At 38.3% G+C, this 14,245-nt stretch overlaps 1 protein-coding gene across 1 annotated transcript in view; it reads left to right on the top strand.

The window, feature by feature from the left end:
• GPR174 (G protein-coupled receptor 174) overlaps window positions 1-12,884 on the top strand; it is a 34,139-nt gene extending 21,255 nt beyond the window's left edge. Inside the window, exon 3 of the mRNA XM_087427621.1 lies at window positions 7,751-12,884. Within this exon, the coding sequence (XP_087283747.1) occupies window positions 8,303-9,304 (1,002 nt within the window). The 5' untranslated portion in view covers window positions 7,751-8,302 and the 3' untranslated portion in view covers window positions 9,305-12,884. The remainder of the gene's footprint in view (window positions 1-7,750) is intronic.
• The last annotated feature ends 1,361 nt before the right edge of the window (window positions 12,885-14,245 follow it).

The raw sequence follows: 14,245 nt of genomic DNA, 5'->3' as shown, positions 1-14,245 counted from the left end.
GCACACTCTCAAAGAGAAAATTGCAAGAAAAGCCCTGCAAAAAAGTGAAAAGGGCCAGAAGAACCTGATTATCTTGGACCTTAGCTTATTTTATGTAAGCTTGGAAGCTTATACCTTTCCTTAAAAAAAAATCTCCCTTCTTGTCCAAATGCTCACGTCTGGTCTGAGACACAAGATGAACATTCAGAAAAGCTGAGGAAAATCCCCACAGCCATGTCGGCACTGAGAACAGGAAATACATACAGTTTTCCCACTGTAATATAACTTGTGATCTTCTCATCACTTCTACAAAGTGAAAACATTTGAAATTTAACATGTAAAATGGAACTTGGTAAAATGGTAACTTACATTTTAAATAGAGAGTTAGGATACACACACCCAGAGTGGTAAAAAAAAAACAGAAGACACTGATAGTCACATATTTCGCGACGTGTAATTCTAAACTATCTGCTCAGTGTTTTATAGTACCTATCAGAAGTGATTTACTACTTTCTCTAGTATTTTAACCATGTATAAATAAATATTTGAGATCCACTATGAATCACAAACTAAACAATAGTCAACAAAATGGAGCTATATTCAAACTGTTTACAAAAGAATGTAGCATATATGAGACATAAAAGGATCATCCCATTATATTAAGCTCTGGTCTAGATGTTCAATAAACTTAGTTGAATCTAATTGAGTTCCTACTACATGCAAAGTAGCTGGGCACTTTAGGGATGGAGGATTATAAAGGTCAATAAAACATGGTTTTTGCTGGTAAGGAGCTCAAAATTTTGTGGAATGGATAAGAAGGAAGCATATTTCTAATACAAACAAAGTGCTAAGGGAGTTTACAGGTGGGTATGATCACAACCAGGTAGAAGATATTGAACGCCTTCAAGAAGAAGGTAGCATTTTTTTTTTTTTTTTTTTTTATAATTTTATTTATTTATTTTTTTCCCCAAAGCCCCAGTAGATAGTTGTATGTCATAGCTGCACGTCCTTCTAGTTGCTGCATGTGGGACACAGCCTCAGCATGGCCGGAGAAGCAGTGAGTCGGTGCGCACCCGGGATCCGAACCCGGGCCGCCAGCAGCGGAGCGCGCGCACTTAACCGCTAAGCCACGGGGCCGGCCCTAGCATTTTTTTTATAGTGGTCTTGGAGGACAGGCAGGATTTCAAAAGGAAAAGGTGGGATAGAGCATTTTAAGCAGAGGGAAAATCAAGAACAAAGGCAATGGAGACAGGAAAGCACAGTAAATGCCTGCAAGAACCTAGTTTGGCTATAGAGCTTAACAAAATGACAGAATTGATATTGTTATTACCTTTTATCACTCAAGGAAGACTCTCAGATTTGAAGGCTCTCAGATTTGGTTCTCTGGAATGCTTGCTAAAATGTAAATACCTTGGTGCCATCCTTTGACAATTAAGATTCAGTCCATCTGGGAATATTCATTTTTAACATGCACTCCACTTAACCCAGGGACCACATTTTGAGAAACCCTGCTTAATAAAAAGGGAAAGAATAAAAACAGACACATATGAATCACGTGGATAAGAGCAAGACCCTGAGAGGTGGCAGCTGTGTAAGAACAAACTAACATTTTTTAATGGATGGTAGGAGCAAGGAAGTAAACAGTGGCTAAAGTAATTATTAATTATCAGTACAGATTTCAATAGCCTCTGGAGTCACTCACCCCTAATACCAATTGGTGTACCCTGGTCCCCAGGATATGAAATTATTGCAAACTAGGATATCTGACAAAAGGCAACATGACTGGGCATTATTCACTAGTGATGTGAGGCTGAGTGATGACCTTCTTGCTGTTTCCAGGTAATTAAAAGAGTACTACTCAGAGCAGCGGAACAAGATGCACTATCTGCTGAAGAGGAAATGGGCTTCAGATCTCAGAAGAGACATTTAGACTTAGCTAAGTGAAAGAACTTCCTGGCAAAATGGCAATGGTCACAATAACTGCATTGTCCACACATAGGTATTTCCTCCCTTCATGAAGTTGGCCTATAGGGGAGTCATAGAAGGTGTTAAAGATAAGAGAACTTGGGAGCCTGACTGGATGTGACATCCAGGCAGAACGCCCTCTTTAAAATAAAAATTCTGGTGGAATATATAATACGGCAGAACTGTTAAATTCCCTAGGAGAATTAGCCAGGCAAAGACTTTCCTTAGTATTTACTTACTGCATTATAGTCAGCTCTTCACCTAGATGCAGTTGCTAGACAGGTTTCCTGGAAAGATTGTAAGCTATTTGACTCTAAAGATTTTCAAAAGTGAAAAAGAAGCCCTGAGATTTGCTATGTGTGCTGATTAGAATCAGAAAGAAACTGTTCCGCTCTTTTCTGTCCAATATTTGTGATTACTCAGATATCATAATGGTACAATTGCCTCCCACACACATGTACACACCTTGTTCAGCCACACATCATTTGCAGTCACTTGCAGCACTAGGTCTGCTTTTTCTTGGCTTACTAAAGTGTATATGTAACCAGAACTCTAAAATAAAGTTGGCTTTTCAGCAATTGGTTGCCTATGATGTGTCATTGGATGGTTGCCAGGCAAGGCTCCACACTCCAAAATATAGCCTTAACTTTCCACTAATATGTCTCGAAGACCACCACTAAAAATTAGGTCATTTGATGATCTAGTATATTTTTTTTTTTTTGTGAGGAAGATCAGCCCTGAGCTAACATCCATGCTAATCCTCCTCTTTTTGCTGAGGAAGACCAGCTCTGAGCTAACATCTATAGCCAATCCTCCTCCTTTTTTTTCCCCCAAAGCCCCAGTAGATAGTTGTATGTCATAGTTGCACATCCTTCTAGTTGCTGTATGTGGGACGCGGCCTCAGCATGGCCAGACAAGCAGTGCTTCGGTGCACGCCCGGGATCCGAACCCAGGCCGCCAGTAGCAGAGCGTGCACACTTAACCGCTAAGCCACGGGGCCGGCCCGATCTAGTATTTTTAATAATTTACTTTCCTTTATTAAAATACAGAAACACATTTTGATGGGGGAAAGTCTAACATCTTCATAGACAATAACTTGCTCAGAGGAAGTCTCAGTTAAAATGACACAGAAAGCTATCTCTGATATTCATTTGAACCAGGTTTTCCCTGGATAAGCAACCAAAGATATAATATTGCTGGAACATACTCTTGAACCATATCATGAGTAAAATTTAGTGAAGCTTCAGTTTCGGATAAACATAAATAAACATTAAAAAACATAAAGCTAATGAAATAAACATATATAAATAACATAATAAAATAAACATAAATAAAGATAACTTCCCACGAGACCTCCATATGACATAGTTTCTAACCTATAGATTTCTGGAAATCAGGCTAAATTCAGACTATCAGTTTCATTTTTTCTCTTCTTTTTTCCTCTTCCCAAGAAAGTAAGCAAAATTAAGGAAGAATAGGCTCGCAAAGCAAGAAAAAATTTGCTCAAGGGGTCTGGGTCCTTGCTCAAGGGGTCCTTCAAATAAATATCTATTCAAACTTGGAGACTGTCCCAATGTCTGTTACAATATGAATTTTTTTCCTGAGAAAGGAAAATCTCAAAAAATAGTGGTATGCTCTGAAAAAATGCCTCCTTCATCTTTTGTCTCATCACTCTTAAATAAAGGAGTATATGTATTTATTATAGCACAGCTAACTAGGGGTTTTTCCATGTTTGAAAGCCTTTTCAATCATCCCAGGCAACTTTTCCCCACTAGAAAATAATGTTATCATAACAAAGGGAAAGAACCATCAGGTCTCCCAGGAGAAAGCCAGAGAAATCTTAAGGGAGCTGCACTATTCAGAAGCATTTCAAGGTTACAGGCTGGGATATACAGATGAAATTGCATTAATATGTGGCTAATGAGGGAATGACCAACAGGAAAAGTACAGCTTTCAGGAGGGTAGTCTTGACTTTAAGTTCAGTTCACTTAAAGAAATACGTCCTTAATATTTTAGTGGGTTCCCCTCTTTTGTGCTTATACAGTACACTGTACATTGCCTATGACCACATTTTTCATATTTTGTGGCATTATCCATCACTAGACTATAAGGTCCAAGAAGACAGCGATCATGTGCCTTTTTCCACAGTCTATAACCCCAGTACCAAGCATGGTGCCTGGCAAATGGTAGATGCTGAATAAATATTTGCTGAATAAATATTGGATGAACCCACCACATTCCAAACATGGTTCTAGGTTCTCCAGGGGATATAGAGGTATATGATACCCAGCACCTGACTTCAAGGAGTTTCTGGCCTAGCTTTGGTAGGGTAGGGTGGGCAGGGGGGCAGGGTCACAAATAAGACACAGACACAAATTACTAACCAAAAAGCAGAGGAAGGTAGGTGCTTTAAGAGAGGTATAAATGGGGATTTAAAAAGGGGGCTAGCATAACAGTGTTGAGTTAACCACAAAAGTTTTCATGAAGAACAGGAAATTTTAGAAAGGCCTTTACAAATAGGTAGGACTGATCTGCAAAGAGAAGATATTCCAAGCTGAAGTAGCAGAATGAGCAAAAGCTGTCTGTGAAAAAACAAAACAGATCAGTTTGAATAGTAAGGAGCTCAGTTTAGCTACAGTGCTGGGCATGTTAGGGGAGTAGTGGGAGACAAAGCTCTAAAGGTGGATGGCACTGTATTTAAGGAAGCCATTGACTTCCAAACTATGTGCTTTGTGATTTGTTGGGCAATAGGGAGCCATTAATGCTTTTTAAAGAGCTCACCTTAGGAAAAAAAAAAATATCTGACAGCATTATGTAGAATGGAGTAGGAAAAGATAAGGGATGGGGAGACAAATTAAGTAATAAGGGCCTGAACTAGAGTAGAAACAATGCAAATTTTAAAAATGAGATGGTTATCAGAAACAATGCAGTTGCAGAAAATAGTAATAATATCAGTTATAATAACTGTTTATTGAGCACTTATTATGTACCAGACACTATGCTAAATGGATTACATACAGCAGCTCATTTAATTCTCACACTGACTCTGTAAGTTAGGTACTATGATGATTATTACCAAAGAGAAAATTAAGAATCAGAGAGGTTTAGTGATATATCCAAAGTCACATAGCTATTAATTGAAAGAGCAAGAATTTAAACCCAGGTCATTCTGATTCCTAAACATACATTATTTCCCCCATAGTATGCTATCTCCCCCTTAGGAACTTGTGTGTAAGTGGAGAATTGGTGACAAAGAGTCAGTGTTTCCAAGACTTTGAGACAACCTGGGAAAATATTGGTGAACTTAATAGCAATAAGGAAGTCTAGAGCGGAATATGGTTTGAAGTTTTGAGAAATGATATTTGTTTGAAATATGATGATTTTTAAAGTCAAATAATTTATTTTTAATTATTTTATTGAGGTCATATTGGCTTACAACATTGTGTAAATTTCGGGGAGATATTACTACATTTCAGTTTCTGTGTAGACTGCATTGTATTCACTACTAACAGTCCAATTTTTATCCAGCATCATACATATGTTACTAAAATTATTTCATTCAACAAATACAGAGCGCTTACTTTGTGTCTTGTACAGTCCTTGGTTCTGGTATACAGCAAGTAAACAAAACACACAAGAATCCCTGTCTTCATGGACTTTACATTCTAGTAGGGAAAATATATAAAAACAAAATGAATAAGTAAAAAATCATAGACTATGTTAGTTATGATTGATAATGGATAAAATAAATACTGAAGGGAGATGGAGATTGTAGGAAGAGAGCTACAGTTTTAAATAGGAAGATCAGGGAAAGCCTCATGAAAAGGTGACATTTTGGTAAAGATCTGAAGGAGGTGAGGAAGTGAAACAAGTAAATAACTGGGAAGTGAAACAAGTGAAAAAGAAAAGCATTCTCCACACAGGTAACTGCCAATTCAAAGGCTTTGAGGCAGGAGTGTGCATGGTTTGTTCACCTAACAGAAAGAAAATGGAAAAGTGGCTCGAGCAGAATGCAAGGGGAGAGTCTTAGGAGGTGAACTCAGAAGAGTTAACTGGGGATCATGTAGTATGTACATGGGGATTATCCAGTATGTAATTGGATCATGTAGTATGATGTAGGCGATTGTAAGAACTTTGATATTTCCTCTGAGTGAGATGAAAAGTCATTAGGAGATTTTTATAAAGAGATAACATGATTTGACAAGATGTGACATAATTTAATAAAATACAAAAGATGACTTCACTTTCACATGCTGAATTTTGAGGTGATGATGAAACATTCAAGAGAAGAGGTCTTATATATAGTTGGAAAGAGAGCTACAGCTCGGATGAGACATAGATTTAAGAGTTATTGGCTGTGACAGGAGAGGTGAATATTCAGTAGAGGTTGATTGGACGTATATTTGTAAAATTCTAATGTCTAATCACTGACATTAGCAAGCAATGATTTTTATATAAATAGCTAAGAGGAAGTGGAAAACCCAGGGCTTTTGACTTTTTGGTCTGCCACCTCATTTTGCCTGTCACCTAATCAAAATCACTACCTGTTAAAATATTTCAAAGATGTATTTCAGTTTGGGAGCTGAACAACCTCTAATTTTAACCACTCTTTCAATATCGATGTTATTCTTTACAGATTTGCTTCCCTGTATTTTATAACACCATCTCTCTACTTCTTCCTTATCTGAGAAATCTCAAGTATTTAGCCTCTTCAATCTGAATCCATAGTTCATATCATTCATCAGGGCTTTTAATTAAAGTGAGCACCGTATCTCTGAACAAAACTATTTGTAAGTAAAAAACATACTATTTTACTTACAGGGCAATTGAGGCAAAATAATAACAAGAAAAATTCCTTCAGGGGCTGAATCAAGCACACTTCAAACCCACATGGATTTGATAATCCACATGGATTTGATAATCCAAAGCAGTATGTTTCATAATTTCTATTTCATTTTTGTTCTTTCCACATATCTTTAAAGTCAGTTAAGTCCTCCTGGATTTCAGCAGCCTTGAGGCAACTATCCAGGTCCCTAAGCAAAAATTTGTTTACCTCAGAACCAAAGGTTATGGACCCAGCTGAGTCAACTTTCTGAGGATTTTGATTCTCTGTACCGGTGCTATGGTCTGTTGTCTTGGATAATTGAGAGGTGACTAAATGACCCATGTAAATAGAAGTATTTAAAGAGAGGCTGGTTGCCACTTATTTTCAGACATCTGGGAAGTATTTGGACCAAATTGTGGCCCCTAAATGATGGTTCAAGGACCAATGCTGGGTTGGCTATATCTGAATCATATGGGGAGATTTAAAAAAAAACAAATTTCGGGCCGTACATGCTGAATCAGAATCTCTGGAGGAGATACTGGGAAAGCTATGGAAAGATGTGGGTTTTTTTTTAAACTTCTCCAGATGACTCTGGCAATCCATGAGGTCTGTGAAGCAATGATCTAAATCAGAGCCTCTCAAATGTTAATATGCATAAGAATCACCTGTGGTTCTTGTTAAACAGCAGATTGTGATTCAGCAGGTCTCAGGTGGGGCATGAGATTCTTCTGCATTTCTAACAAGCTCTCAAGTAATGCTGCTTCAGGGATCACATTTGGAGGAGCAAGGGGCTAGCTTACCCCTCAGGTTCCTTCTAGCTATATGTTCATATGGTTCTAAAGTTTCTTATAGAAACTGTGGCTTATCACCCTCACTCACATCAGAACTTTCCATTCATACTAATAGATTTTTCTACACATAGGCTTTTTATTTTTGCAAAAAGTGCCAGATAATAATTGGCTTATTTTTTTTCACTTGCAGCTCTGCCTTTGTTTTCCACTTTTTAGCTTTCAACATAACTGAAAGAGTCCCCCAAACGCTGATCTAAGTTAATCATCTCTGAAGAGTTGCGGACCCACTGAGTACTAAAACAAACCTTTCTTCTATGTGAGCCAAAAAAAGAAAAACAGCTTGCCAAACACCTGTAAAGAGATGGCTATCGTCACATGGGAATTTGAAGAGCTGCTATATGGCACATTCACGATCCAAATGGGAGAGGATCAACTGTTGTGACGTCCCAGAAGGCCTTATAACAGAGTAAACAAGAGGAAAAAATTTTAACAGCTTGTCATCTGTGCTTGTACACTAGATTTGCATGTAGTTACTATAGACAAATCCCCAGCAAGCAGGCAGATAGTTCTTTGAAAAACCTCCAAATCATGTGTAGAGGCTCAGATCGATGCAGTAACAAGGTTATTTTATACTCAGTTTCTCCAACCTATCGATGATCAGTCTTTTAGAAAGAGCAGCATTTGATTGTGAATTTAGGTTCTGAATCACCATTTGGCAAAGACAGTTTCCCCAGAAATAAATATGCCTGCTAATGACACATGTGCTGGGCCAGATGGAGACAATACAGATTTTCGATACTTTATCTATGCAGTGACATACACTGTTATTCTTGTGCCAGGTCTCATAGGGAACATATTAGCCTTGTGGGTATTTTATGGCTATATGAAAGAAACCAAACGGGCTGTGATATTCATGATAAACTTAGCCATTGCTGACTTACTACAAGTTCTCTCCCTGCCACTGAGGATCTTTTACTACTTGAATCATGACTGGCCATTTGGGCCTGGCCTGTGCATGTTCTGTTTCTACCTGAAGTATGTCAACATGTATGCAAGCATCTACTTCTTGGTCTGCATCAGTGTGCGACGATTTTGGTTTCTCATGTACCCCTTTCGCTTCAATGACTGCAAACAGAAATATGACCTATACGTCAGCATTGCTGGCTGGCTGATTATCTGCCTTGCCTGTCTGCTCTTTCCTCTCCTCAGAACCAGTGATGACACTCCAGGCAACAGAACCAAATGCTTTGTAGATCTTCCTACCAGGAATGTCAATCTGGCCCAGTCTGTTGCCATGATGACCATTGGCGAGTTGATTGGGTTTGTCACTCCTCTTCTGATTGTCCTATATTGTACCTGGAAGACAGTTTTATCACTGCAAGATAAATATCCTGTGACTCAAGACCTTGGAGAGAAAAAGAAAGCCTTGAAGATGATTCTAACCTGTGCGGGAGTATTCCTAATTTGCTTTGCACCTTATCACTTCAGTTTTCCTTTAGATTTCTTGGTCAAGTCCAATGAAATTAACAGCTGCCTAGCCAGAAAGGTGATTCTAATATTTCATTCTGTTGCCCTGTGTCTTGCTAGTCTGAATTCCTGCCTTGACCCAGTTATATACTACTTCACCACTAATGAGTTCAGAAGACGGCTTTCAAGACAAGATTTGCATGATAGCATCCAACTCCATGCAAAATCCTTTGTGAGCAACCATACCACTTCCACCCTGACAACTGAGTTATGCTAAAAAATAAAAATAACTGAATGTGGTCGAAATGCAAGTATATCAGAACACATTTGCAATACCCCAAGCCACTGAGAAGTAATCACAGGAAGTACTCACAGCTTTTCAGTTATGCTCTATGTTATCTATATAAGGAATTCACTTCTTCATAACAGAACCAATTTAAAGCATTATACTTCACCATCATTGATGTTGACTCGTACATGTAGTAATTTGTCATCAAGTCTTTAAGACAAACTATAAAACTTCAGTGACATCCTATAGACATATGCTCTCAAATAAAATCTGCAGTTTTATCTGTGAACCTAAGACACAGAGAGACTGTTAGCTTGGGGTCATAATAAGGGCTTAGTTTTGTTACAATGGACACTGAGTCTCTTTGTATTTTAGAGGCAATGTAGCTGTCTATTTATACTAGTAATCACAGTTTACATTGCAATATCATATTTTTGGTTGTAATTTAAGTAGGATGGACAATATATTATTCTGGGGAAACAAAAGTGTTATAAACATGGGACCATTTTTATGTCTCATGTGTGATTACACTCTCGGGTTTGAAGACTCAAATAGCTATTTCCTTCATTTCAATGTCAATATGAAACATCATCTGTCAAGCCTATTCCTAGAATAAAAATCTGAGCTCGAGCCTCTTGTATGTTTAAAGTGAGAACAAGAGACAGATTCACATACAATAACTCTCTGTGATTATATAAGATGCCATATTGAATCTACCCAGGGCAGTTAGCTTGTCAAAGTCCATACAATGTGACGCGAATTGCCTGTATAGGTCAAGGAGACAGCAGAGAGGAGACAATCACCATTCTCGTTCTTTTAAACTATTTCCAAAGAACACCCCTGGAGATGTATGGACCTGCCTAGAAGAGGAAGTTTCCACCATGCTTCTAGAGTGACGTTGAGGTACCTCTGGCAGGTTACTGCACTGTCTGAGCCTATGGAAGAAGTAGTGCACTAATTAATTATTAAGCTTAGGCCAGAGTGGAAAGATGAAGTAGAGTTGGATACACCTCTTAAAAGCCCTGTCACATTGTATTTCTTACTTCAAGTTGGGTGGCAACTGTCAAGCCACCTTTGTAAGCCAGAGTAGGGTTTGGAGGCAGCCACGCATGTGGACCCTGGAGTCTTCAGTAATTTTTTTGGTCCAGCTTTGCCCCAGTCATACCATTCTGTGGCTTGCACTGTCTACCTCCCAGCAGCTGGGGAAGGTAATTCTTTCACCTTTGGAGAAAAGTGCAGAAGATTAATTTTGGCAGCATTGGACTGCCTTACAATGCCTTGCCTGCTATCTGTTTGCTACTAGTATGCAGGAAACAGACCGAGGGTATGAGTAGTAATTAAGCCTGAGGTCTTAAATATTAGAATACTTTGAAACATGTTTTACCAAAAAGCTCTAACTTGAAAAAAAATGCTCTATTTAAAATCTGTGTGCTATATGATGAAGACATGCTACTTGTCATCTGGAAGGAATGTGAAAATCAACCAAAGGCTCCATCATATTTAGAGGAAGGGAGTTGTTTTAGGCACACAGTTATGATACTAATATGTTTGGGGGAAACTGGTGAAATCAAAATTAATTCTAATGTCTAAGATGAATGGAAATTTTTTCAAATGTTTTCTCTGGACAAGTGTCGATTTTGTTTGTACTTTGTTGTTAAAATAATACCCTATTAGAAGACTGATTTTGTGCTGCTAGCAATAGTATATCTATTTATCTCCTAATTATACGTTGTAAGGTACATATTTTGATGTATTAAATGAATGTTAAATTGTGTTTTAAAAAGGGTAACTGTAACTGTGTCTGGTCTGTTTGCTTTGAAGTTATTTGTATTTGAATATAATTTAGTGTTGTAATGGGATCACAAGTAACAATTTTGTGGGTACTTGGAAGGGTCTTGTCTGTATTATATGTGTTTACTATTTTTAGATTAGCATGAATTACACTTCTTAGGGGTCGTTTTGAGAGACCAGTGATTTATTTTTATTAGCATATTAATTTCACTTTAAACGTATTTTTTTTAAAGGGGAGATGATATATTTTCAGGAGATTACTGAACTTCTTAGAAGAATGGTTGAGGTTAGAGCCCATTTATTAGGCAGTCCAGAAGCCCTTGCAGATCATTTACATCATTCAAAGAGACAACAAGTGTCCACTATTCTTATGCTGCTTAGCTAGGACCACCCCTTCTCCTTAAGCCTGCCCATCTAGGTTTGTATTCAGTACTGTGATTTACTTTATCTACCCCTCCTCATCACCAATATGTTTTGTTTTCTGTCCTATTCCCTTGTTCTTCTAGTCAGTAATCTGACCAATTTATTCACACTAAGGTGCTAATGACTAATGTTAGCTTAAAATTAATTTGCTAGGGATATCTGAAATCTAGGCTTTAGGGATAAGCCTTAACTCAAAATGTTAATCCTTCAGGGGCCGGCCCAGTGGCGCAAGCGGTTAAGTGCATGCACTCTGCTGTGGCGGCCCGGGGTTCGCCGGTTCGATCCCAGGTGCACACCGACGCACTGCTTGTCAAGCCATGCTGTGGCGGCGTCCCATATAAAGTGGAGGAAGATAGGCACAGATGTTAGCCCAGGGACAGGCTTCCTCAGCAAAAAGAGGAGGATTGGCAGATGTTAGCTCAGGGCCGATCTTCCTCACAAAAAAAAGAAAAAGAAAAATACAGTATTAAACTACATTGAAAAATACACAATTTAAAAAAAAAAAAAAGTTAATCCTTCACTTTTAATGGAAGGATTAAAGACACTGAAGCAGACTGGAGGGGAAGATGTTTTGAAGAAAGTGGGTCTTACAGCAGTGCCTTTCAGATTACATATAGTAAATGATCACCTACTTTGCTTACCATAATGGGGATGCTAAATTCTAAGAAATATATCCACAAGTTTGGCTATCAGTTTCTAAGATCTCTGCTCGTTTTCTTTTTATTTTTGACTTTTCTTCTTCCAACTCTGGACCTAATTGCCAGAGAAAAGTCTAAACTAGGCAAGAAGTACTGCTGCAGCTGCTGTCCAGACAGCAGCCTCCTCTCTGAGCTTCTCCTTTCATTGGAAAATCTCTCCAAACCTCCTATTTATCACTCTCTGGGTTCAATGAAATCAGGGTGCAAAAAGCAAACACTCTCAACTACAGCAATATACAATTCAAGATAAATAAATTTACATTTCCTATATAAAGTTATTTGAGTTCTGATTCCAAAATATACACATAATTATTCCAACGAGAGAGATTTTGAATTTGGAGTGATTTCCATGTTATTGTCATTATTGTTATTGTTATTATCGTTATACTCAAATAGTTTATATGTTTTCATTGTCATTCCGTTAAGCAGCTAATTCTATTAACCTGTAATTCTGTGAAAAGGAGCCATCTGCCCTAGGAACAACAGGTCAAGCTACCTTGGTCTGAAATGGTGCATAAGTGGAACTCTTGTGCAACTTCATTTTTATGTCATCTTTTTGTTTTCACTTCCAAAACACTGTTAAAATGTTGCACTTGGAATTTATTTACATCTATAATTTATAAGATGCATTTTAATAATAAATATGGTCTCTGTAATTACATGGAAATTTTCTGCCTCCAGAACTCAATGTATATTTAGTCATTTTTTCAGCAAACTGATATACTTGAGGATCTTTGTCAGTGTTCTCACACACATGGATAAAAGTCCCATGATGCTCTACTCTCCCTGGAGGCGTGCATTCTATTGTCAAATGGAAAGATGAGCCATTTCCCCATCCTACACCACCTCTGCTATCTACTACTCCCATAAATAGATTCTTTACTATCCTCACCCTACTAAGATTATTCCCCATCCTCACTTGTTGACCTAGTTTATCTGACTGATTTAAAGCCCTATATTTGCTAGAGTATAGTCTGTGGACAGAAAAGGAGATGAGGTGACAAACGGGATGTTTCCTCTTTAGTCTTAAGGGTTGTTAAGATCTGACAGTCTGATTTTTCCTGTTGATTGGCAAGGAAAAATCCCATCCTCCACTGTCTCCCTCTGCTCTTCCTAAAACATCTACTTAAAAAAAATATGAAGTCAGGACAATTGTCTCTGACCCTCCTCTCATCCTAGTTCTCCTTCTTCCACTTTAGCAACTCCCTCCTCATCTCACCTACATCCCTAGTAATTTCAGGAAGCCCAGGTATCTTCTGTAATAACCCAGTTGTTAGGAATTATGCATTTTGGCTGTTGCAGAAAGATTTTCCTAGGACGTGGTAAAGGCTTTCCTAAGGGGAAATTTCTGATGTTTTGGTAGACCTAAAGAAAATAATGGGATATAAATACGGATCTGCCCCACGCTTCAAATGTCCTCAAATCATGTATCTGCCTCCCCTGTACCTTCCTGAAACCAGCCCAGAAGGTACTTCATTGCCTTCACTATCATATTTTGAGGGAGAGAGGAGTGAGAGATAAACTGTCAAGTAAATGTGGCTCTTTTAATTTACTCATTCCTCAGTTATTCAAGGATGTGATGTGTATTTGGGGGGTAGGCAGTGAGTTGTAATTTTGTTGAACTTCACAGACAATTTCCTCAGCAGAACTTCCTCAGTCTTAACCATGTATTCGATTTTGCCAAGACCATATTTCTTTTTCTATTGTTTGTTGACTAAGTTCTCTTCATATAACTCCTTATTGCACATCTGCTGACTCATCTATAGGCAAAGCCCTTATTTAAGGCCTTACATTTGCCTTATTCGACCTGTTCAAAGAATAATAGAGCAACTGCTCCTTGGTGAGGGGTGAGGGGGAGACTATCATTAGGCCTATCGCCCTGAGCCCAGTGTCTTCTTTTTTGGGGAAGCTTCAGAAGCAGTGCTGAGAGGCCCACCTAAGATCTTTGCTTTTCAAGTTTGAGTCCAGCCCACATTGGAGAGATTTTTTTCAGCCTTTTCTAAACAATGTTGAATCT

This window comes from Ceratotherium simum, chromosome X, assembly GCF_057802395.1.
Source record: "Ceratotherium simum simum isolate JZ-2026a chromosome X, ASM5780239v1, whole genome shotgun sequence".
Taxonomy (NCBI): domain Eukaryota; kingdom Metazoa; phylum Chordata; class Mammalia; order Perissodactyla; family Rhinocerotidae; genus Ceratotherium; species Ceratotherium simum.
This window is presented reverse-complemented; position numbering and strand designations above follow the sequence as displayed.